Raw genomic sequence first — 26,078 nt, forward strand, 5'->3', positions numbered from 1 at the left:
GGATGACCAGCTTGTGTCTGATGATTTGAAGGCTGGACTGTCACAACTGCCACAGGCTCACCTTTTAGTTTGGTTGTTCTTTGCCCAGTGTCATTTCATCTCCATCCACTTCTGTTTCAGTTAATCAGTTTGGTTCAATCCGCTCCTGATGTCGCTGATCATTAACACCTGGTCCTTATCTTTATTTATTGACGCACTGGGCTGGAGGGCTGCAATATCATCAAGTTCTTATCTGAAAAGTGGTGCTTTACTTAAAAGTGTATAAATACAAAAATGTAATATTTTTTGGTAAATTAATGTTTGGAACTCTGAAATTTATTCTCTTCAACTGACACACTAATGCAGAAGGCCAAAATAAACATCTCAGGTAACATTTATATAACAAGTTTTGGGAGCCTGAGTCTTTTCACAGAATCGTGTGTCTGTCTACCGTATAATCTGCCAACATGATGAAGGCGTTATGTAAGTAAAATGTATTTATAAAGTGCCTTTCACAGACACAACATCACAAAGCACTGTACAACAAAAAACACATAAAAGTGCCATCCAAATATAACAAAAACAAGAAAAATGGAAAAACAGAGTAGAATAACAAGAACAAACTAAAAAGGAACAAAAAGTCCAAGTGGAGACTACTCAGCATTGTTCAAAAGCCCACTTAAACAAAAACGCCTTAAGTTTTTTACGAAAAGAATCAACTGACTTAGTCATGTGCGTTGCTAATGGAAGAACACTCCAAAGCCTTTGTGCAATGGACTGAAAGCCACAGCCCCAAAGCAGCTTAAGCCAGGTACAAGGGATGACGACAATGATTAAGGGATTAAGATGATTACGGATGATTACGCCAGGTACAACAGTTCACCCAGAACTAAGTGCCCAACAGGCTGTATTGCAGTGCAAAAGTCCACAGAGAATTCTATAGGTAAGCACCAAAATTTACAGCTGAAACGTTGTACCACACACCTTTTTTTCTTTTCAGCATGGAAATACCCCCCCCCCCCCCCCCCTTCAAATTTGACAGGAGGTAGCAGGTGTTTCTCTTGGACTGCGGTGTTCTTTTTCCGCCATGCAAAGCGCTTTTTGTTCTGACCAAAGAACTCAATTTTTGTCTCATCAGTCCAAAGCACTTTGTTCCAAAATGAATCTGGCTTGTCTAAATGAGCATTGGCATACAACAAGTGACTCTGTTTGTGACGTGAGTGCAGAAAGGGCTTCTTTCTCATCACCCTGCCATACAGATGTTCTTTGTGCAAATTGTGCTGAATTGTACAATGATGTACAGATACACCATCTGCAGCAAGATGTTCTTGCAGGTCTTCGGAGGTGATCTGTGTGTTGTCGGTCACCATTCTCACAATCCTGCTCATATGCCGCTCCTGTATTTTTCTTGGCCTGCCAGACCTGCTGGGTTTAACAGCAACTGTGCCCGTGGCCTTCCATTGTCCTGATTACATTCCTTACAGTTGAAACTGACAGTTTAAACCTCTGAGATGGCTTTTTGTAGCCTTCACCTAAACCATGAAACTGAACAATCTTTGTTTTCAGATCGTTTGACAGTTGCTTTGAGGATCCCATGCTGTCACTCTTCAGAGGAGAGTCAAAGGGAAGCACAACTTGTAACTGACTACCTTAAATACCTTTATATCTCATGATGGACACACCTGTCTATGAAGTTCAAGGCTTAATGAGCTCATCAAACCAAGTAATCAGCATTGAGCAGTGACAGGCATTCAAATCAGCAAAATTACAAGGGGACCCACATTTGTGCACAGCCAGTTTTTCACATTTGATTTAATTTCATACAACTAAATACTGCGTCACTAAAAATCTTAGTTTGGGGAATCACCGCAGTACTCCTAGGAAATGAAGGACATACCACTGTTATCTTTTTTGTTGAAAGGAGAGTCAATTATTATGCAGGCTGAGAGGGGTTCCCAAACTTTTTCATATGACTATGTGATTCTATATATTATATATATATATATATATATATATATATATATATATATATATACACATACATACATACATACATACCAGCCCCAGCACCTTGTTATTACTAACCTGAAAAGCAGCAAGCCCAGAAGACCAAATGAAAGACGGCTCCACACTTGTTTTTATCAGGTTTATTGATGAATAAACTATAAAATCTGAGTTACTAAAATGTTTTAAAAGTAACACTTTGTAAAACTCTGTAGTATTAATAAAAAAGTTACGTGAGTTTTATACATGATCCACATTTCATTTTTGTTTTCTTTTAAACACACAATTAAATGTTTATACAAAGTAAAATCATAGACATTTGTCTCCCTCCCACCCCCAAATAGAGTCATTTACAAAACCTTGATTTTTTTTTTTTTTTTAATTCCAAAATATTTTTCTTCTTCCATCATTTAAGTTTTTTAATAACACTTTTCATACAGGACCATTCTGATGCTTATAGAACAAAAGAGCTGTGAACAGTGAAGGACCAGCCTCCCGTCAAAAAACAAAAATAAAAACAAAAAACAAAAATTCCAACAACACACTTCAAATTACAAACCTATTTTTTCCACTAGCAGCTACCTTCGAGGATCCAATCAGCAGTATTGCACATGATTAACTGAGGAGATTTACTGTATGTGATGGATGGGAAACATATAAAGTGGGCATATACAGATAAAAACCCCCAATGACTTAACTCAACAGACGTGACAAACCCATACATATTACATTAATGAAAAACACACATGACGTACTTTACAATAGATTTCTACTACATTTCAGGTCAGGTTTAAATACAAAAGGGAGGGGCAGACAAGTGACTGTGTGTGTGTGTTTTATTTAGACCAGTGCTTTAAATGGGCCAGTCTGCAACAACTCACCAAACTAGTTCAAAGGAACTTGCCAACACAGACACCTCAAAAGAAGCAGACTTAAATGATACATGGGCCAGTCCCACTAAGAGCCCATTGAGAAGAGCGAGTACACATTTAGGGGGGAACGTAAACTACAGACTTTTTTTTTTCCTTTTTTTACCCATCAACTATAAAGCATAGTAAAAGGGTAAAAGAAGTCATGCTTGTGTCAACTTGGAGTCTCATAATCTCAAGCGCACCCCGTAGATCCTCAAGCTCAGTTGTTCCACTGCATTGAATATGGTGATCTCCTGACACCTGACGCTTTAACCAGTTTAATACAAGCTAGAGAAAGCCCAATGTAAGTGTGTTAAAAGGGGTGGAATCAATTGTGTATGTCAATACTAACGTGTGTGCTTGAACATTATAAGAGGCTGGTTAAATAAAATCGTATAGGGCTAATTCTCTTTTCATTGGGACAATTTAACAAATGTACTTTAAAACGTTCCAGCATTTTTTGGATCAGCTTCTACATTCACTCATCCCTTGTTACTCACGTAAGACCTAACCAAACATGAATTCCTCAGAGCAGTGTACAAACTGGTCATTACTATCTGAATGTGATTACTAACTATGTCACAAATATACCAAAACAAAAAGGCCACAATAACAAAAGTATGCACTTTGAGACATGCTATGTAAAGGCCACTTTGAACGAGGTAAAATTCTTTGGAAATGATGAATACCACAGAGCAAAAATGAAAAAACACTTTTTTGGTGTCTCTTGTGAGATTGTACTCTTTGATCTCACTATTGTGACGAAACCCTCTGCTGTGGTAAGAAAGATGTGACTTGGCAGGTTTCTCTTAGGCTAGATTTGTTGCGAGATGCCCTGTGAAGTTTGCTGCCCTGTGTTCAATGACCTGAGGGTGTCCTCCAGAAAAACACAAGTAAACAAAAGGTGCAAGAGCATGTGTGTGGGTGTAAGTACGTGAGGTCTCACTTTCTGAACAAGATGTCATCAACAGCGTATTACAAACCTAACCTCGCAACCTAAAATGGGGAAGAAAGAAAGAAAGAAAGAAAGAAAGAAAGAAAGAAAGAAAGAAAGAAAGAAAGAAAGAAAGAAAGAAAACAGCAATTCACTCAAGTTGGACCAGCCAGCTGAGCTCCTGCTAAGGAAACACCTTCTAGCTTTATTTTATTCATCAAAGCTCTAAAGGGAAAAAAAGGAGGCAAAAAAATGCCTCCCAACTACATTCAGTTTGGAGCCGATGGGGAACAAGCAAATAGTAAATGCTGCTTGGCTCTAAAGGGGACAAATGAGTGGGATATCCCTTCCCCGCTATAAACTTCACCCAGCTCTCTTCCATCGTGGAGAAAAGCTTTCCGAGTACACCTGACCAGACCTGCATCAGCACAACAAAGTTGAAATCGTCTACTGCACAATTTAGGGGCTAAGTGCATTATGCTATTTAAATGCTTTAATTTTGATTTTTACGACATAAAATATTACAGCAAATTATTCTAATGAGACAGACAAAGAGCATAAACGTCTTAAATCTGCTCTGTCATGTTAATCACAAGGAACGTGCATTATTTAAAAAGTGATAACACTGGCCGAAATCTTAATGTCATACACACAGAGCTCTTCTTTAATTTGTCTTTATTGAATGAAACTATTACCTTTTCTAGGGATTTTTCATTTTTGTTGTACTAAACAAGTATTAAAACAACGTCAGCGATGATGATGGGGAGGCAATCCCATTTTTAAAATATAAGAGCAGGGTAATTTAAAGGCCACAGAATATTAATTTTTTTATGTCATTGTGTATACTGGCTATGATTCTATCTATAAGGCGGTAATGGTGCCTTTTATGTGCAAGTGTGTGTTATTTGCACTGGTCTCACACTTTCAGGATAGCTTGCCATGTTATAAATACTGGAGTGAGTTATGTTGTCACGCTCAGCTGGACTGTCCTGTACACACCATTACCAGGAGTGGCCCATACAGCCACAAGGAAATAGTGCAATTCTGTTTCAGTCTAACGTCAGTAAACACAATGGACAATAGCTGATCCAGGCTAACAAATCGTAAACAACAGCTTAAGAATGGCTGACACTTATGTTAAAGCTAAGACGGACCTTCTGTACATGGGGGTATTAAGAAGTTGTTATATTAGTAAATGCAAGCTAAAGCTTTTTGTAAACTGTACACATTCTTATTATTAATGCTAGAGTACTTATATAAGAGCTGTTACAACATAAAATATTTCTTACATTCAAGAGCATTTGATCTAGATTTATGTTAATGTCTTTGTGGCACAAGTGGTACAATAGTCGTTTTTACCGTAAGTGCCATTTTTAGTCATTAAAGTGGACAGAATTGGAAAACATGAGCTGGAACATAGCCATCTTAAAAACTGGCCTTAAAAATGAGCTCATCTGATTCAACAGCTTCTAGAAGATGCAGCGAGGTTTTGTGAGAGATGGCAATTTAAAGTAAGTGCCTGTTTTATTGTGTGTTGGTCTTAAAGAAGGTTTACAAGCTGGGGTAAGGTGGTGGCTGCTTTGTGACCCAAAGCAGAAGAGACATGTAGTGTACAATGAGCTATAGTATATAATGTGGTACTTGAAATTAGTGCAATATAAACTAGCAAAAACCATGAATCATCAACTTTCCTCATAATTTATGGCCATTTGCATGTTATCCTTGGAAGGCAGTACTGGGGACAAAACAAAAAAGATGAGTAGTGTGCTTAATTTATCCTTGAGTAACACCCCTGCCATGTTTTCAGCTTGTCAAATGTGGAATGCCACAGAGATATTAATTCAAAGAGCTATAAATGCAAACAAAATTATGGCGTCAGAAGTGGAGTTTTTGAGTATAAAAAAATGAAAACCAAGAAAAAAATAATAAATAATATTTGACAGTTTGGCAAGAGTCGCAAAAAGCTCAAAATCAGAAGTGAAATTTGTACAAATGGGATAAAATAATGGCTAGCTGTGATAATTAAAATTTTGTAGGATATTATTTCAATATTACTATGGAGTAGTGCAAACTGCATTTAATACAATATATGGACAATTTTTATTAGATAGTCCAGAGCATAAAATTAGGATTTGAACTAATACCAACTATAGAAAATGGCAAATGTAAGAATTTTACCAATCATCAGATTTTTTTTCACACCTTCATGGGTGCTACAGTACCTGACATGGAATCCCTAGTTAGCAAGCGTGGGCTTTCTTTTTTTTTTTAAATATATAAACACAAAGATGCTCAGTTCATGTGATGCATACGTTGTATGTCAGTTACACAACACAGACACGTGAAGGAGTGAAATGGAATAAAACAACACACCTCATTCTCCTCATCCTCGATTGTCTGAGATATCCTCTATACACAAGGCAATCGGCAGTGAATAAGTGCTCTAAACAAAGGCATCTCCTCCTGTATGTTACTCACCAGACAAAAATACTGTTAGGATTTTTTTAAAACAAATAAACTTTTTTGTTTTGTCATGCACATATACCTGCTGTTTGGTATCAATCCAGCACAAAGATTATAGTGTACATTTTTAACCCCATCCTTAGGTTTTTTTTTTATACTTTTTCACAGTTTTATAAAGCTTTTTCTCTCTGTTTTAATAATTACACTTATGATAAAAAAAGAAATAGAACATTTTTGAATACATTTCTATAATACACTGGAAAACACTGAGGCTCCCTCAAATGAATTTCAAATTTAAGGTCATGCATTTCTTTTTTCGTAAAAAAAAATAAAACTACTTTTTAAATAACTGCTTAAAATTGATCTTAAAATACAGCTGCATGTCTTAAAAATTCTGATTACCCACCCCTCCCATGTTGCTCCTCCTCTTCATTGGTCAGAACCAACATTAATTTCACAAAACAAACAAAACCTATATTATTTGCTAGATCGGTCATGTAAGTCAAATATGGAGGTCCCATGGTTGGGGGATTTTTTTTTTTTTTTGCATTCCCTCTTAAGTGCTTGAAGTGATTTGTAATCCTTTCTTCTGACATCATACCTATAGTGTAAATACATTTCTTGGTAGGCACTGCTATAGGGTTTGAGTCTGGCCATAGAAAGTCACATAATTAAATGTGTACACGCCAAGCTTGCTGCTTACAACCCAATGAAAAACTTCTCCAGATGATTGCAGTGGGGAGAATAATGTTCTCTCTTTCCTTTAAGTTAGTTTTCTCTGCTTGTGTGCATATTATCGCAATTAATTAGGTGCTTCAAAAGGCAGGGCAACAGGCTTGCAAAATGCCAAGCAATTCTTTGAAAACCTTACAAGCTCAAAGATTTGGCAAGTCTTTTTTATGAATGGTGTCATCTTTAATTGAGGTTTTGCTGGTAGCAGCATCTGTGGCTGGTGATGTCATAATAGTTGTATATTAAGTAGCTCAGACAAGCAGAAGAAGCATTTTTGCCTTTCTGACCTCTTCAACACTTTCTCCACAATGATGTTACTTTCCCTCCTCCGAAGCCACAACCAAGGACACAATTAACAGGCTGCAATTTTCTAAAGTGTGACCTCCCTAAAGTCCAAATTGCCTTTCTCCTTTCTTTACCATGAATGCATCCCATCAACTTTCAGTTCTTTTTGCCTCGAAGGCCAGATTTGCAGCTCTCGGAATTCATTTCAAAGTTCTTTTGCATGATATAATTACTCCTTGGAAGTCAGGTGACTGGCTTCCCAGAATAAGGTCTCTGCCTGATAATGTCTTCCTGCCTCGAAGGGCATACACTGCAAGAGAGATATACTGTGAGCTGCCGGAGAGTTGATTTTTATTCAAATACATTTCAAGTCTGAAGCTGAGAGTGTTATTCTGTGATGAGGGCAAACATTTCTTCAGGCTTCAGCCATTTCCCTGAAGAACCAAAGGTAATGATGCTTTTCTTTGTAGTTTGCATATGGTATTTACACAATGCTATTTTTTCCCCTCTTTATCAAATTCAGACTCACCAAATCACTGGACCATGAAGGTCACAGTTGTCCTTGAACAAACCTGCTACTGGTTTCCTGTCATCTTTTACATCCACTTGAAGGCATACAGTATTTAATGGATGTCTATTCCATCTTGAAGGCTGTCTTGGTAAATTTCCTGCAGTATCACTTTGTTTTACTGGATACTTGATTTCAGGCCCCTTCAACATCCTCAGCCAACATATTAATGAGAACCAGACACTCAGCATATAATAGGAACTCCATCAGTATTGAAGATCATCCCAGTGGTGGGTTCATATGTACCTGCCAGATAGTAAAGGTCTTCACTGTCTTGGTACTTCTTTGTTTTTATCATCTGTTCGTACTGCTCCAGACTCACCACGAGACATTTGTGGGAGACAGTCTGTACATCATTTTCATCAATGTGTGATGACTGGTACAGAGCACGCTGAAAGCAAAAAACAAAGAAGATCTTCATTCAGAGGCTTTGCTTGTACACAGGAGGATGAAATTGAACCTTTCATGTGTTATCTGCTGAAGGCATTCATTATTCAGCTAAACTCTATAACTCAGAAAAATAAAATTTACATATGTTCTTGGAACATGTAATTTCAGAATAAATGAATGGAACAACTATACTGTATAGTAATTTTCAAAGTAAGTGACATGAAAATATGTATTAAAGAATGTTTGTACTAAAGACATTCTTACCTCCATAAAGTCCTTTCTCTGGTTGGAAGCCTGAAGAGAAGCTGGTAGTCCTCTTCCAGACTTCCGATCCCAATGCTGCCAAGCATGAGATGCAGAGAACAGGAAAGTTCTGTTTAATGCATGTTTGAGGTAAAAAGTCTCATTCACAGCTATTCAAAAATGTGTGTCATTAAATACAGGAAACCAGCTCCGACGGTTCATTATCTGTAGCAACCAACTTAAATGTCTCTCAGCAGTCTCACATACAGGTAAATACAACTATATTTGTACTAGAGCAGACATCAACACTGATCCCCGAATAGAGGTGGAAAACAATTTCATTATGTTTCGTGCTCTTCAAATCATACTGAATGCTGCTTCTACATACAGTTTTCCATTTTAAACACCAAGGATATGCACTACTCTACAAACTAGGTATTTATGTTCACATTTGTGTGTTGTATATACATTAGTAATTTTTATAAAGAATAATACAAGTGAAACATTAATTTATTTAGCCATATTTGTATTTGAAACATACACCAAACAGTATATGAAGATTGGGGGTAAAACAGGTATCCCATCAACCTAATTTTCTTGCATTGTGTCTGAAAGACATGGATGAAAGCAGACAAACCTCCTCATGCCCAGCTATATAATTTTAAAGATCATTTTGTCAAAGGGTGCACAACTAAAATAAAAACTTTTGTATATTTTATTATTTCTTTAACTTTAGTTTTGTTATCTGTGTTAATCTGGTTCATTTAAGGTCTAGTATTTTGACAAATTCAAATACAGTGGAACCTCGGTACACGTACAAATTGGTTTACGACCAAAAAGTTCACCAAACTTTTGCCTCGGTTCACGGCCACGCACTCGGTATACGAACAAGCCAGTTTCCCTTTCGGTTTGTACATGTTCAGTCTCTCCCTGTGCATTTCCTGTGCAGCAAGCAAAAGAGAGAGAGCACGACACACACACACACACACACACACACACAGAGGCAGCACGAGAGAGACAGACGCACACACACAGGCAGTGCAAGAGAGAGAGCTGGACGCATAAGGTAGGAAGGCAGTTAAAGAACGCACTGGGCTTGATTTTGTTTTCACTTCTGTTTACAATGATCGGTTCGTAGCGTGCATTGTTGCAATGTTACTTTTCTTGGTGGTTTATTAAATTACGGATTTTTTCAAATGTTCATTTTTTTCCCTGTGCTTAAAACTCATTAAAAAAAAAAAGTGTTTTTAGCCAGTAGTTGGTAGTACTATAGCGCGAACTATTGCAGTGTTTGCTTTCTCAGTTGTTCAAGGTTTTCTCAGTGTTATTCAATGTTTTTACATTTAGTTTACTATTACGCTGTGCATTCTATGGTTTAATTAACTATATTTGTGCTTAAAAACGTAAAAAAAAAAATATATATTTACATACAGTTCGTATGGTCTGGAATGGATTAATTGTATTTACATACAATCCTGTGGGGGAAATTGCTTCAGTTCACAACCAAATCGGTTTACGACCAGAGTTTTAGAACGAATTATGGTCGTGAACCGAGGTTCCACTGTACATTTTGTATAAGGCACAATATTACTCCCCCCATAGACTTCCCTGAAATTTACCTGAAAAAGTGAACGTGTGTAAGTAAATGTATACGAACTTTTTTTATTAATTTGGCAAACTTAGCTAAATATTAGATGTTCAGTTGGTGTGGTATGTTTTTCACAATAAACATTCCAGGAAAAATGAAATGACAAACTGAGAAACATAATTACTATGGTAATAATTACTAAATCCTGTGTGAAAACAGTGATAAATCTAAATAAAAAACAGACAGACACTAAAAGTGGTAAGATTTCTTTGTTTAATGTAGTTAATATCTTATTAAACTACTGGGTCTATAGTGGACAGTGGCAAAAGTCGAAACTTATGCATAACAAAATAATCTACTAAATGTTAGCCAAAAACTTTCAAGAGCATTATATCACTTTTTATCATTATCAAAAGAAGATTTGTTATTCTAGCTAACATGAACAATAGATATCTCCGAGTGTTTTCCAATTTTTAACACACTAGTGAAATGCACACAATTTCTTTTGAAGTACTAGCTCAGATTAAGATGTAATGCAAGCTCTAAAAAACACAATAGGTTAAACAAATGTAGGCATTAGTCACCTTTTCCAAAACTGATACACAGATACATTTGTATCAGTTAAAATGTACAAAAATGAAAATAATTTGTTTAAAACATCCTTTTTTGTGGACAGCCTAATAGGGCTGTGCAAATATAAAGTTAAGTACTGTAACTGCAACAAACTATATACACACACATGGACAAAAAGACACGTTTGAGTATGGGCTTTTAAATTCTTAACCTTTCATCTTCTTAAGATTCTTGAGGCTTGTAATTTAAATTAAAGAAGGCCAGATGGCAATGGAAGATAGTAAAACAGAAATTGTAGTTGTTATAGATCTTGTGAAAGTAAAACATAATGTAAATCCTGGGAATGCAGGAACAAGTTCAGTTAACCCTACCCAGCTGGCAATCTCCCTTGTCATTCTACAATGTTCTACTCTACAGTTGACTCTCCACAATTGTGGTGGATTCCTACAGAATGAGGTTTGTCAGCAGTGATCTCATTTTGCATTTGATAATTCTAAAAGATATTTATGAGGAACTATACCCTGTGTTCGGATTCAGCGGGTTGGAAAATGGATGGATGGATGGACTATAGTTTCTATTAAAAACAAAAAAAGCCACATGCTTAACTGAATTATTTGAAGTTTGGCAAGCATGGGCCATGGATGACCTATAGAGTAAACTAATGTATTTAAACTAATTTAGTCTAAGGTAGTTTTAATTATCCTTGAAAGTAGTCTCCAATTCAATATCTAACTGGTCAATGTTTCTATCTGGGTAAAGTGAAACTGCTAGTACCCTAAACAATACTTTTAATTTAAATTAGCCAAGTTACCTTAAGCTAGCATAACATAAAACATATGCAGCAACAGTAATACATTCCAGTATTTGAAACTACACAGTAAAAATGCTTCAGGATTCTCATAATGTTGCAGTGATTGACTGCTTTCTCTCTATGGTGCTTTCACAAACTAATCTTTAATACTCACTTTGCCATCATGCAGTTTCTTTCCTGGGTTTGTCTCTTCAGGATGGTAAAACCACTTTACTCGGACCACCATGTTGTTCCCCCAAGATTCCCACATGCTTTGGATTCTTCCAATATAGGGCAGGTTAGGACGCCCTGCTGACAAAAACACAGCACAGTCCCCAATCCGAATAATCTCCTTTCCTCGTACAATTGCCTTATAGAACAGTTTTTTGGCCTTTCCCTTCATTCCTCGCCTCTACAAAATAAAAAGCAAACAGGAAATACTTAATGATTTGGTAAGTGAGCACATACCTGATGATTTATCATCACCATTAAGGAACAAATCAGCAATGATAAAAAAGCAGTGATATAGTGGATGTTTTAATTGCTCAGAATGTGACCACAAAGAAAATACATTTATAATGTCAGTCCTTTTTGAAGTTACACACACTTACCTGTGTAGGTTTGCCGAACCACTTCCACAGTTGCCGAGCCGGAAGAAAAGCTGCAATTTTAGGTCTGTTCTCTACTGATGGCAATCTCTGTCTCTTGGCTAGCTCTTTGGTTGTGGGAAGGTGGATGCCTTCCCGTTTCTTCGGCTTACTCTTATTACTTCCTTGTGGCTGCTTTTGTTGCTGCTGTTGCTGCTTCAGATTCCTTGCCCGAGATGGACAGGATGTCTGAAGCTGTTCTGTGACCTTGCCTTCACTTTGGGAATGGTTTGGTTGTGCAGGAGAAGGTGGGTGAGGGGAACTAGTTGTCTCCTCATCTGAGCTGCAAGATGAATCTTCGTCAGTGGTTGAGGATGATGAGCTAGAACTTGAGGAAGAAGAAGAGGAAGAGGAGCTAGTAGAAGAGGAGGAAGAGGAAGTATTAGAGGAGAGAATGGGGCTTGATGCCCTGGAGCTGGTAGAACTGCTATCTCCTTGGTTCCCCACATCCTGGGTTTGTTCTTCTTCTGATTCTGAACTACTGCTGCTGTTACTGCTGCTGCTATCTGATTCATCAGGTTCATTTACCTCTACTTTGGCTAACATATCTGTACCGTTTCCTAACTTGTCAATGTTGTATGTAGACATTGTCCCAGATGTTGCTTTCTCAGTTTCTCCAACTTTGGTCTTTGCTTTTTGTTTGACCTCCCCTCCTATAGCAGTTGGGTACGTCAAGCCAACTGAAGTCTTGCTGTCTCTCTTGCCAAGAAGGTTCTGATCTTCCATCATCATCAGAGCTTTGGTTTTCTTTGTTTTTGGAGACATAACTCCTTCATGGTCCAGCTTAATCAAGATCTCAGATTCAGATGGTTTCTTTTGTCCCTTACTCATGGGTCCAAACTCTTCAGGCTCCTGTCCTTTCCTTCCCTTTTTTGCCTTGGTTGATGTAGGGCTGCTGCCTTCATTAACTATATATGGACTCAATGAACCAGAGAGATCACTGTAAGATTCTACAGAGAGAACATTTCCAAAAACTAGTGGTGTGAAAGTTGTTGATTGATGTGTTGTTGGTTTGGCAGCTATGTTCACCTTTGTATTTTTCTTCACTTCATTTGCCACTGTCGCCGAGGTGCCTGATGTAGAACTCAGATGATTCTTTCTTTTGGGCTTTTGACAAGGCTTCATAAGCACTATAGATCTTTCTTGGGATTCCGTTGAAGCAGCACCATCACGCTTTTCAATGTCCTCAGACACAGGTTCAGGCCCTATATAAATAAAATAAAACTTTCAGGTTCAGTGTGTTTTAGTATGTTAAAAAGCATTTACATAATTTGCCTGTTGTTTATATACTAGTGGAAAGTGAAAAGACCACCCTGTAGGTACTGCACCTTTGAACAAAAACTAAAGTAGGACAATCATCGGAGTGTGTAAAGAACACAAACAAAAAGTCAAGGTGATACAATGTGGTTGAATTGGTACATTACAGGTCTGCACTCTGGCATGTAAATAATCATGTAGCAGATCGTTCCATGTCCTTTCAGTCTGGTGGTGCAACTGGGTGATGAACACCATTGCCAGTGTATGGATGAACAGTCTCTAGAGCCCATTGATTTGCACAAGCTTATTGTGAGTGAGCCTTGTTCTGAGTGAAGAACACATCTTCCATTTTGCACAGGAACAAGACAGGATGAATAAAGTCCTTGATATATTGTGGGTAGCTCTGATTAACTTTTCCTCCACAAACACACGATATGCATGAGCACTGTAACTTACTATATCATACATCATGATGCCTAGCATGGACCCTGTATGTCACAGATATCTACACTCGCCATGCTTCTGGCAGACATCCACACAGCTGGCTTCCCGCAAAGTCTGTGAAGAGATATCTGCAAACTGCTACAATACTTTCTTGCAAATTCACAATGTGCGACTTCTAACACTATCATGTTTTCCTGGAACTCCCATAATGTTTATTGAGTTTATTGGGCAGTGTCCAAATGGTTAATTAGGGGTTCCAAGACCCCCAACTGTGGACCCTCGCATTTTGCTCCTTGGTTTCACCAAAACTAATAAAATGAGAATCATACTGTGTTTGACACTGACAAGCTTTACAAAGAAATATTACTAGGTACAGCACCTTTCATGGTAAACAGTTGAGGTAGGAGGATAAAAAAATGAATATAGTATTGCAATATTTTTCGTACATATAAAAGGAATGCATTTTATTGTGTATTTCAAAGGATGATGGATAACAAAAGTTTAGCAATGCTGGAGACAAGCTTATACTAAATGCCCCGTCTATATTTAACTGTAGCATTTTGTTTATTTTAGTTTTTATAATGTGAAGTTGAAGAAAGCTTTACATGAAACATACATCACGCAAGCACAGCCATATTAAATTATTAAATCAAGCAATCCAGCACACTACAAACTATGACTGTCTCTACAACTTCAACTGACAACTGCAATGGAAGACATATTTATACTAAATTTAGAACAGAATTTTATTCTCATCATATACAGTATAAACTAATGTAATTAAAGAGCAACCAGAGAAGTTAAGAAACTTCCACTGCCATCACTTTTCACATTTGGAGACACCACATGCAAAAGAAAGAAAGAAAGAGTAAAATGTAAGGAGAATTAAAGACATATTGGATGCACTCAAAGGATATTAACATAGAACCTTTATCAATATTTGAGCACTAAAACTCTCAGTATTAAATTCACTTCCTTTTATATACCAATTTAATCTATTATGGAAATAGAACATTAATGGCTATTAGTGTTTTGAATGTAAAGCTGTACATGTTATGTATTCATCCATTTTTGAATATAAAGCATTATAATCTCAATTACAAGTTGAAATATCGACTTAAAAAAAAAACTTACCCAGAGCGGCATTTAAAGCATATAATAATGTTTGTTTTTTTGTACCATGACTGACTATTCAGAGTCTTAGTTTGGACCCTGCCAATTGAAATTTACTTTCCAATTAGAAAACAAAAATTATGCAGGATGAGTTGAGTCAATGGTTTTCCTTATTAGATGTAATTGACAGACACATTTTTATCAATAACTTTAATTTCAGTCAAATAAAAAGAAAACTGAATATATTGTAGAATTAAAATGTAACACGTAATATTTTAAAGCAAAAAAAGTATCAGGTTAAAATTGCATAGGGTCATAGGGTCCCATCCCTAGTAGACAGCTTTATGAAAGTTTATATTAATGCATTAGAAGCACTAACAGATTTGCTTACAGGTAAACAACTAGCCAGAAGCAGGATACAAACCTGTAGCCATTTATTTTTCAGAATAAATATTAAACACAAATTACAATCAACTGCATGACAAGATCAAAATAATTGTATGTGTCATCGTAAAAAGTGAATCTCCTTGATATTACAGTATTAGGTAACAGTATTGTCATACCAGGTTTAGGTTTGGGTTTTCTTCCACGACCCCTGCTTTTTGGCATTGATTGCTCTGACCCAGGATGGATGGGTTCTTTACTGACTACCGTATCCTTGCTGGGCTTTCTGATGCGCCGCTTAGCACTGGGCACTAGTAGAGCTGGGGAAGGTTCTGCACCTGTTAAATAAATACAAATAATATATAAAGTTAATTTCTATTACATTTTTTTCAAATTTGAAAGTGCGCATTACATACCTTTAGTATTTGCACACTGTAAATCACATCTTGATAATACAGTACATTACTTGGGAAAGGAAGTAGTACTTTATTAGGAAGCAATTCTCCATTCAATAGCAGCAAAACCATATATAGGAGGGCACCGTGGCGGATGTTAGCAGATTGCTGGCCAACCACAAGCGTTACCTGGTAGGTAACCACCCATACAATCAGATTGTGACACAGACTACGAATGCCGTGAATGTAATTACCCCGATCTACATGCTGTCAAATAAACGAACCACACGCTGTGGCGCAACGTTAGGGGCATCGCCTCTGGCGCGGACGTCCGAGGTTCGATTCCCGAGAGGGAGTGCAGTGGAGTGTGTACGCCTGATGAGCCCAGAATGAGGGCGAAACACGTGTCGCGTACTCTTTGCATTTATTTGACAGTAAACTATTTCAACCATATATATATATATATATATATATATATATATATATATATATATATATATATATATATATATATATATATATATATATATATATATATAAAACGGTATCACTAAAATAAAACATACTTTCTAAAGCTATTATTTTTTTAGGTACAGTTGCAGACTTGTTAGAATTGTTTTGTCATATTCCTAAGCACCTGCATTTTATTTTTTAGAATGATCACGGTGTGAATTTTGGTAATTCTTCCTATGTCCACACTGGTAATCCAGTTAACATGTTTACCATGTTAAGTCATGCAGTAAAAATTACATACACCAGCTCTACATTTTCCCAAATTTGACAATATCTGTAGATTTTGGATATCTCCTTATCCATCGCTGTATCTATGGTCAGATATATGCAAAACAATAATGCACCTCATAAATACTGTAAATGGACTGTGGATGACGGCTTTTAAAATGAATACTCAAAGACTGTATTGGCTGACTGCAAAGAATCTGAGAGGGATAACACCTATCATGATAATTTTTATGTTGAGATGTGTATGGGCACTTTGGACACGCAAAAGATACCTAAACACACTACCCTTTCTCAGAACATTTAGCTATCTTTAAAAACAAGGGATATTTGACGATTGAAAGGGGGGACATTGCAATTACTGCTGTCGTCCTACTAATAAGAGAGGTAGAGAGACAACATGAGGTTTCTCTGAAGAAAATTCAAGTATTCATATGCAGTTAATTATCTGAATGGTTTTATAAGTTATATAACATAACTTCTCATTGACCAACATAATGTTTTTGAAACGGGATGTTGTGCACAAAAAGTGGTCAGTTTTTCATGTAATACCTAGTGTGACTGTTATCCAATAACTTTATTTAAAGAATTCATTATTTAAAGAAAAATAAAGCACGGGACTAAAACATCACAGCAGAGTTGTCTGTAATGAATATACTAAAACATACACCTGCTTCAAATACTATATACTGTACATTTGAGAATCCATATCTATTAAAAAGTCTTAAGGTTAAAAAAATGGAATAGTCGTATACCTGTTGCATTTTAAATGTATACAAGAGCATATGCTAGAGTTTCCGGGTAGTGACAGAAAAGATGACAAATCTCACAGGATCATGGAAACAAGGTGTAATTAAGACAAATGTAGTCATTTATGATTTAAAAAACAGCCAACATGTAGTACAGTTATAATGACCTAAAATTGCGTTTCGTTTTCATTAATCCAAGTTATTGATATGGGTTTAAGAGATTGATAATTAATTTGTTTATAGTGTTCCGAATGCAGCATTTTTCTGAAATGGTACAATTCGTCCAAACACCAAAAATGTGGTTTGTTTGACATCAACTAAATGCTCTGGGACTCACTTACCATGTCAGAAAGCCACCATAAGTCTAACATGACACACTTTGCTCTGAAATGGATTGTCTCAAATCTAAGGCAGGTTATGTTGCATAATGTTTTCAATATTTTAAGTTAATTATGACATTTTGATAAAAATGTATTGTTTTAGAAGTGTTAATTATGCAGTAAATATTCAATGACATTTTAGATGTTTTCACAGCATGAAAGTACTGTTAAAATTGCTTTCTCGCAAGGTGTCGTCAAATTAATACAGAACATTTTCCTGAATTATAATCTGTTGTTTCAAAAATTGCTGAAATTTTTATTTCTGAATTATGATATTTGCTGCAGAGCCATGAACCATAGATTTGAACTTGGATGGTTCTTCTAGCTGAAGTATTTTACTTTGTTTCATGTCTGAAATGATATACTATCTGGTGTTATATAACTTATTTGTTAGAGGGTATGTTTAGATAGATAGATAGATAGATAGATAGATAGATAGATAGATAGATAGATAGATAGATAGATAGATAGATAGATAGATAGATAGATAGATAGATAGATAGATAGATACTTTATATAATTGTGCTCTCCGATAAAGTAGTTTAGAAAGAAGCAAGTCCCTACCTTAAGTTTATAGTTGGACAAATATTTTGTATATCCAACATTACAGATGATTTATAACTAGTACATTATTGTTATTGTTTAAGAATAACTTCCTTTAATTTGAAGTCAGTACATCTTTCTATGTAACTGAATATTCTATTAGCCTTCATAACTGCTTCACTGATGAACTCACAAAGTCCTTCTCACAGGGCAAACTTTAAAATTTCTGAACCCCCTAAAACTGCGGTTTCAAATCCATCATGTTTACTTCCAGTATATAATGTATTTAATTTTAAACTTCTTCTGCCATAGATCTACCCCAATCTGAATTCTGTTAAGGTCCATCGGTAATGATTTTGCTGACTTTAGGTTATTCAAGGGGACTCAGAGTCTGTGGAGAAAACATTGCTCAAACAATGGGAAAATATGCAGACTTCTGGACCTAACTTCAAAGCCAGCGCTCTGCAGTGGTGAATCATCAATGTTAAACACCATCATACCAGGAAAATACCTGGGAAAACTAAAACTTGGCAACATGAAATTAGACTTCTCATAGTAAAAAAATCTTCTGTAATACCAACAGAATAAAAGATTGTCATTTCTAACATGTTATGTGCTTTAATTTACAATATAAATTAGTATATTTGCATCCTGCCTACTATCTTGTAAAGTAGTGAATGGCATTTTTAACATGTAATAACACTTTAGAATGAAACAGATGTCCTAACTGAAAAATGTTAAAGTACAAAATTAGTCAATATGATTAAATGTGCTCAAACAGTTATAAATTGACCAGAATCTATGAGAGAGACAAAATGTTGTTCACAGGTCAATGGATTTAAGCACAAGAGACAAGTGGATCTGAGCACTTAATCATTTATCTCTCTTGCCTCTTATTTACTCATCTCACACTTACACTCAAACTCTACACTATTTCTCAGTATGGCTCTGTCCTTTCTAAATAGTGTTTTTCTCCCAGATAATATGTGGCTCCAACAGAATTTGTATGTCAGAAATACCACTGGTATGGATTATCACCGTTTGATTGAGTAAATGTAACAGGCAGAAAAAGGTAAAGAGGGTAATGTAATGCTTTGGTAGTCACCTAATCAGATCCTAAATCTAAATTACAAGCTGGGATGCTTCCAGCATAAAGTCTGCAAGGTAAGAAACACCTTTAATTTATCTAGTAATAGTGAATTGTCATTGAAGGCAAATGAGTATCATCAGAACTGAGACACTCGTCAAAAAATTGCTGATTGTTTGTATAGGATCAGTCCACGGAAACACAGGGAAAGGCATAATTAGTCTGAAATTGAAACAAAAGAAAACCAAACCACACCACTGTTCAGGCTTATACAAAAAAAGCACTGAAAAGGATAACAGATGCTAATCTGAATGGCTTTTTAGGTTATTATGAGGAAAGAATTCAAAGAATTATTTTTAAACCACATTCCTTATGCCAGATTTATTAAAAGGCTTACACTGTATTTTGTATTCCGGAGGGAGCAGTCTTATGTGAGACAGAGGAATTCGTCCTGTGTCTCCATCATCAAACTCCACAGTTATCAAATCATCCTCCTCATCTACATCAGGATTCCCTATATTAAAATTAAACATAAGCAGCAATTAGTTGAACAGTTACAACTCTGTGGCTTTGAAGGAACTTTGGTTTGAGTCAGTATTTACTAGTTCAAAAGTCCAAAATAAGTTTTGTTCCTATTAAATATTTTCCTCCTCCAAAAGCCAGACTGCCATATTTCAGTGAGGGCTCTGAAAAGAGGGTGGGTTAGTGCCCAATCAACACTGACATAGCATCATTTGTGTATTATAGTACTAATATACTAATGGTTAATCAATATTCGTAAAAATCTATCCAGACTAGATTGTGAAGTATAGAGAACCTCAGATAACAATTTTTGTGCTGTTAAAAAGTGTTAACAAATAAATAAAAATAACAAAGCAGGAAATTAAAGTGTGCAAAAAGCAGTTGTCATGTACCTCGCACTACAGTTCCGGGGTAAAGGCAGCGGTACTGCTGGCTCCAATAGGCAGCAATTCTTGTCCCTTCTGGTAGATATCTCACAGAAGGGGGCTTAACATCAATAATCTGTTTTTAAATAAAAAATAAATACATAACTCTTCAGACAGCTGAATCAATAAAACCTTTAACATACTGTGATGTAGTTGAGATAAAAACACACACACACAGAACATGTACAAACACACGTATAAAGAAATACACCCACCCACATCACCCATAAAGAAAATAGCCACAAGTGGATTGCAAGATTACTGCCCCAAAATTCTAGTGGGAACACAGCTGTTGGGCATGATGTCATAAATGTGACATACAGGATAGTTAAAATCGTACTACTTATTAATATTGCATGTTGAAAGAGCAGGTTGGAGGTGAGGGATTAAGGCTGCAATCAAACTCCAGGAGAAGCTATTTCTACTAACTGCCAGTACACTTAGGGGAAAATCTGAAAATGCTTCTGCTTATGCTTGACAAAGCAAGACACAGTTGCTTATTTCAGTGAGTGGATTAAGAACTGATACAGAAGCATGCTTAACAACTGAACAATTCAGAATGAAAAGAGCAATCAAAAGTTCAGAAACAGTGCTAGATTATTACAGATCTTTCTAGTTAGTCTAGCTTTGTAAATGGACCTTAATCAGTGCAACTGGAGATAAACAATGTATATATTTTAATTCATATGATCTGGAGATGTGTTCTAAAAGTGTTCTTTGCCTGTTTGACAACGAGCATACAAAACAAAAGCAATCGGCTTGCAATGCCTTCTCTTTTCTATACAACCCATTCCTAGGATTTAAAGCCTCATAAAGTTAACATTTCCTGCCTCATTATAATGAAACAAATCCCAGCCTCCAGAATGCACCTATTCATCACATTCACAGACTTCAGTCTAGACCAGAGGTCACAAATCCTACTCCTGAAGGACCAGAATGGGTGCATATTTTTGTTTAAAACACCTTTAACTAGAAGCCGCTTCTTCCTATTAATGAACAAAGTTCTTTAATTATCTAGTTGGCACTTTTTTCATATGTGATGTCAGAACTATCACCTAGGAAAGAAATAATAAAAAATAATAGTCATTTAAATACTGAGAACACTTTAAAATGTTACTATTGCAAAAAATATTTTTAAACTGCATTTCTTTCTCAGGTTTTTAATTTTAAAAGTGACTTTGTAATTAACACAAATGTACAGTTGGTTCTCATGATGCTGGCTAGTCAGCTATTTTCACTTCATCCTTATTTTTTCAGCTGGTTCAAGAAATAAAACAGCAAATGATCTTTAAAAGAAAGTAAGTAAGACAAAGAAAAAGAAAGTACATTCCCCACATTAGCAATTTCACAGAATCAAGAAACTGGGCTAAAGAAGAACTCTTAAATAATTTGTTCATTTATATCAGAAATGGGTTTATAATTAGAAAATGGAAAGATCAGAAATGTGTGACAAATACGCTGTCTAGGATAGGACTGGGGACTACTATTCCAGTCTTTCTCATCCAGTACTTAGCACAATAAGTCTTAGATCCAATCCCCCCCCGACCCCACACACCTTTTCACTCTGTACCCCTCAAAAGTCACACTCAACAAATTCTTAAAATCTCCCATTACAAACATTTTTCAATTTGGTTGCTTTGTTTCATCTGCGCTGTTCACTGTTTGAGCCAGTGTGTACTCAGCTTAGCTTTATTCTGACAGCTGAATATTCTATGTCTTGTATTTTACATGTCAAAATAAAATATCTGTTAGCGGAAGATGTGTCCTGAGTACTAAATTCCAAAAGCATGTGACAGTTTATTGTTAATGTTTCAGCAAACTGCTTCTCTCAAAAACCAAACATTCTATGACTCATTTTTTAAACAGCTCTTTCATAAAATGTTTCTTAGTGGATATCCAAAATGTTTATGTAGAGATATGTTTATGCAACTGGCAACGACATGATTAATAAACTAGAAACTTCAGGCAAGTTGAATTTGCAATGCTAAGAATTTACGTAATCCATTCATGACTTTATTGGTCATGGTCCATTAAATGAATATTTGTAGTAACACTTTCATTCATTTTTGTGACTGCTTTAGCATTGCAAATAATATTCTCTTTCCTCAACAACACAATTTCACTTGCTCTCTTGTCAATATTATGAAACCATTAAAAAATTTGGTTTAAATTAGAATTACGCATATATTTGTTATACCAGTCTGGATATAGAGCATAAGAAATTCTGGGATGATTCTTTCACTTTAATTTTAAAGCTTGGAATCCATGCATTTCTTTCAGCCTAAATCTGATGGCTTACACAAGCCAGTAGTGAAGTTGTTCATACCGCTTCTTGTAGGAGCTGCTCAAGACAGTAGATGTGTGGTCGATTGCCACGTTCTCCCTCCACTACCACTCTGTAACTAGCAAGTGAGAAAAAAAAAAAAACAAAAAACAAAACAGGTATGAGTTTCACAAATGTAGATCAGGAACAACAAGGTACCTTTACACTACCTTCATGAACACCTACAGTTCCCTCCTAAGGCAAAATATTGCGTAATGACTATAATGTACTGCAACAGTGACTGATTGCCAAAGAACAGCAACCAGCCAGATTGTTAACAAATGATACATTTCAAATAGGAAAATGAGTCGCCACTGTTGAATTAGCAGGGCTAGAATACACATTAAATACAAAGAAATAATGTTTTGTTAAGGATTTTGGTGAGACATGTTTTGTTGCTAACAGATGTGCAGACAGAGTCATTAAACATATTAAACTTACAAACTTTTCAGACAGGAAATTGACTCTTACAGAGACTACTCATTATTTTTAAAAAGAGCACAATTTCAAATGGACAATTATTGATTATTCTTGCATTGTTATATAGCCATATATAACTGTTCTCTAAAATGAACTGTATCACAATAGATGAGGTGAATCACTGTTAAACTGGGATTTTGTCTCTTTACCATCTAGTGAAATTACCCTAAAACAACACTATATTAGTTGATTCCAGTGAAAGGAAAAGTTACAAAGAAAATATATTTGCCCTTCAGACATTTAATTTGCATGCAACTAACATGTTATTCATCATCTCCAGGTGATGGCTCTCCATGCTAAACAGCAGATCCCATCCCCAAACATCCCAAAAATGATATAAAGATATAAGACAGCAGTTTCAGTCAAACACCCATGGGTTTCCATGTGTGGCTTTAGAAAGGATTCTTTGAGTTTTTATGGGAATAGTCTAAGTTTGATTAGTTGATCCCATGGATCAATGTTAGTTTCTTTGTTTGTGTGCCCTGGGAAGTCAATGACATTGATTACAAGACATGATGATGCAATATTATTCTCTACATACTTTTAAAAAAAAAAAAAAAGGAGAAAAACCAAAGGTAGTCAAAGAGGTCTGCGCAAACAAAAAAAATCAAATCAGTAACTGGAAAAATACACTACTGTTTGCCTAATCTTTAAATTAACTTTTCATTTCAGCTGCTTTAGTTAATGTCTAGTTAATGACAGAGGATGGTTTTCCAAAGAATCATATGCACGTGGACACGGGCAAAAGGATCACAATTTCCTGCACTACCTTGGAAAAGTGGCAAGGGCAGAAATATTATTAGTAGTGAATGAGAAGCCTGCGATGTCAGCTGCTGTGAACATTACTTCTAAAGCCTGATAAAATGCTGCTGACACAGAGTTGCAGTTGCTAGCAAAACACTGATATTTTGATGTAAAACCTCTTTTCTTTTGCTCTGCTCATTTAATTGTCATGGAGACAAGATGCTGCAAAGAAAGTAAAATAAATAAGATTCCTATATTCGTAGGCATATTATTTAAATTTATGGTACTGTTGCTAGTATTGAACGACAGCCTATACTTTTTTTCAGCATTTGATAAAGCAGATTACAGATGAGAGTGACAAAAATCCAGAAAAATGCATATTAGCGCTCTTAATTTCTGGTTGAAGAACAGGCAATTGCAACCAATAGTAGAGGGAAGACACTATACATAAAACCATGCAGGTTAATCAAAATGACCGATAACACATTAAAAAACTAAAACTGTTCAGTTTTTTTTTCTTTTTTCAAATTAATTAATAGGAGTAACCTGTAAGACTTTTCTGATCAGCTTATGGATCTGGTCCTTGTCCTGAGCAGCACAAAAGGTGGCACCATTAATGTTATGAAGCAACAATAAGTCATATCTACTGGCCATGTTAATAGTCGACATACTGTATGTGCATGTTTACTACATATCCAAGTAGTTATGAAAATGGTCACCAAACTTTGAGATTGTCATTTATTATTATGTTTGGCAGACACCTTTATTCTAGGCAATTTATAAGATTAGGATAAAGTATCATTTTTTAGTTATTACTTTTAAAAATATATCTGCACTACTAAATAAAGACTTTGTCCCCTTCAGGCCACTTACTTATATATTGTATACAAACAAAACAAAATGTGATAAGTTCAGTTAACTAGAACAGTTTTTTAGTTATGCGTTTGTATATGTGAAGCTCGGGCACATTAAGAGATTTGCCCATGTTTACATTATTTGTAACGAGAGAAATTGTAATTGAGATCTAATCATTTCTTTGTAATCAACTGTTAAGTGGTTTGTTACTGACTTTTTATAATATCCTCATCATACAAGGCACTGTACAAGGTTTTTTACGAGTTCAGTAAAGTTTAAAATTCATTGTGGGAAGGATAGTAACAACAGGAGTTTTGGATTCCCAGCTTCAAGTAATGATAACATGTTTAAAATGTTCCTTTACTTTCAAATATTTAATATAAATTTCCTTTAAGAGATAGCATGATTACTTGGTGTTGATCACCAAAATTCACTTTGTGGCTTTCTTAGATGAACTTTTTCTCCCAGCGTCCCATGATGCTTGATGAGGCCATCATGACATCACAGAGCTGCCACGTTGGCTGTGGATGCTACTATTTGATCTGCACTACCTTCCCTTGGCTAGCCTACTGCCAATCAGCAAGAGAACCAGAGCTAGGCTCTGTGCTTACATCCTCTCCCGAATTGTGTCTTAGTGTTTCTTTTCATTTAGCACATCGTGTTATAGATCATTACTTGGACTATTTGTATTGAATATTGTTTATTTGAATATTGTTTTATTTGACAATTGTCTTTCTTTCCCTCTGTCTTTTAGGTTTGAAGCCAAGACCAAAATGGCAGATCACGAACTTCAGCATGTCAACAAAGAGCTCAGGATCCTAAATACACAGAATCGACATCTCCTCGCAAGCCAATTCACCCTGCAGAAACAGAAGGCCCAACTACCAGGACTACAAGAAGACTCCCTCGAAAGTATTCCACAAATCTTAGCATCATCGACTCTGCAACACACCACTCGGATACTGGGCCGAGTCAGCTTCACCCATGCTCCAATGAAGACCACCAACCACTTTGGACCTCTTTGTTCCACCGACTTGCCTACACCTCATAAGGATGTTTTACTTGAGATACAATATTTCAAAATTGAAACTTTCCGTCATCTGACCACAAGACTTTTGTTTGCTACTCTGGAGCCCATGTCTTGGACATCGAAAGAAAAGCACCACCAATCTTTGAGAAGTACAAGCACAGACAATTTGTCGTCCCTCAGGTGAGTGTAAATGACATTCGTCACCGTAAGTCAGAGATACTAAAGCAGGACTTCTCTTCACTTGTTCATGCCATCAAGGAGAGGACCCCAGCTGCGAGGATTGTTATCTCAGGACCACTTCTGACAATGAGAAGATTAGACGAAGCGTTCAGCAGACTTTACTCCCTGAACAACTGGCTAAAGACTTTCTGTGAAGAGAAGCACTTCAGCTTTGCAGATAACTGGGATCTCTTCTGGAAGAGACCATGGTTAGCCTACACCCCAGTAGATGCAGAGCTTGAGTTCTCTCCGAAAATATTGCTAAGATAGTTTACTGCTCCTG

General features: G+C 36.1%; 1 protein-coding gene and 1 long non-coding RNA gene across 11 annotated transcripts in view; both read right to left on the minus strand.

Annotated features, from left to right (window-relative positions):
• Nucleotides 1-26,078, minus strand: part of LOC127529615 (uncharacterized) — a 487,131-nt gene that overhangs the window by 186,413 nt on the left and 274,640 nt on the right. The window lies entirely within an intron of this gene.
• The window catches only part of tnrc18 (trinucleotide repeat containing 18), a 143,936-nt gene continuing 119,969 nt past the window's right edge, over nucleotides 2,112-26,078 (minus strand). For 6 of the 7 annotated variants that reach the window (XM_051933759.1, XM_051933763.1, XM_051933758.1 and 3 more), the window contains 8 exons: nucleotides 22,471-22,546; nucleotides 20,112-20,220; nucleotides 19,595-19,711; nucleotides 15,485-15,643; nucleotides 12,072-13,312; nucleotides 11,636-11,872; nucleotides 8,531-8,605; nucleotides 2,112-8,267 (listed from right to left, as the gene is read on the minus strand). In XM_051933759.1, coding sequence (XP_051789719.1) covers nucleotides 8,061-8,267; nucleotides 8,531-8,605; nucleotides 11,636-11,872; nucleotides 12,072-13,312; nucleotides 15,485-15,643; nucleotides 19,595-19,711; nucleotides 20,112-20,220; nucleotides 22,471-22,546 — 2,221 coding nt within the window. In that variant the 3' untranslated portion in view covers nucleotides 2,112-8,060. The remainder of the gene's footprint in view (nucleotides 8,268-8,530; nucleotides 8,606-11,635; nucleotides 11,873-12,071; nucleotides 13,313-15,484; nucleotides 15,644-19,594; nucleotides 19,712-20,111; nucleotides 20,221-22,470; nucleotides 22,547-26,078) is intronic. The other variant, XM_051933762.1, reaches the window with a different exon arrangement.

The sequence above is a fragment of the Erpetoichthys calabaricus genome, chromosome 11, assembly GCF_900747795.2.
Source record: "Erpetoichthys calabaricus chromosome 11, fErpCal1.3, whole genome shotgun sequence".
In the NCBI taxonomy this organism is placed as follows: Eukaryota; Metazoa; Chordata; class Cladistia; order Polypteriformes; family Polypteridae; genus Erpetoichthys; species Erpetoichthys calabaricus.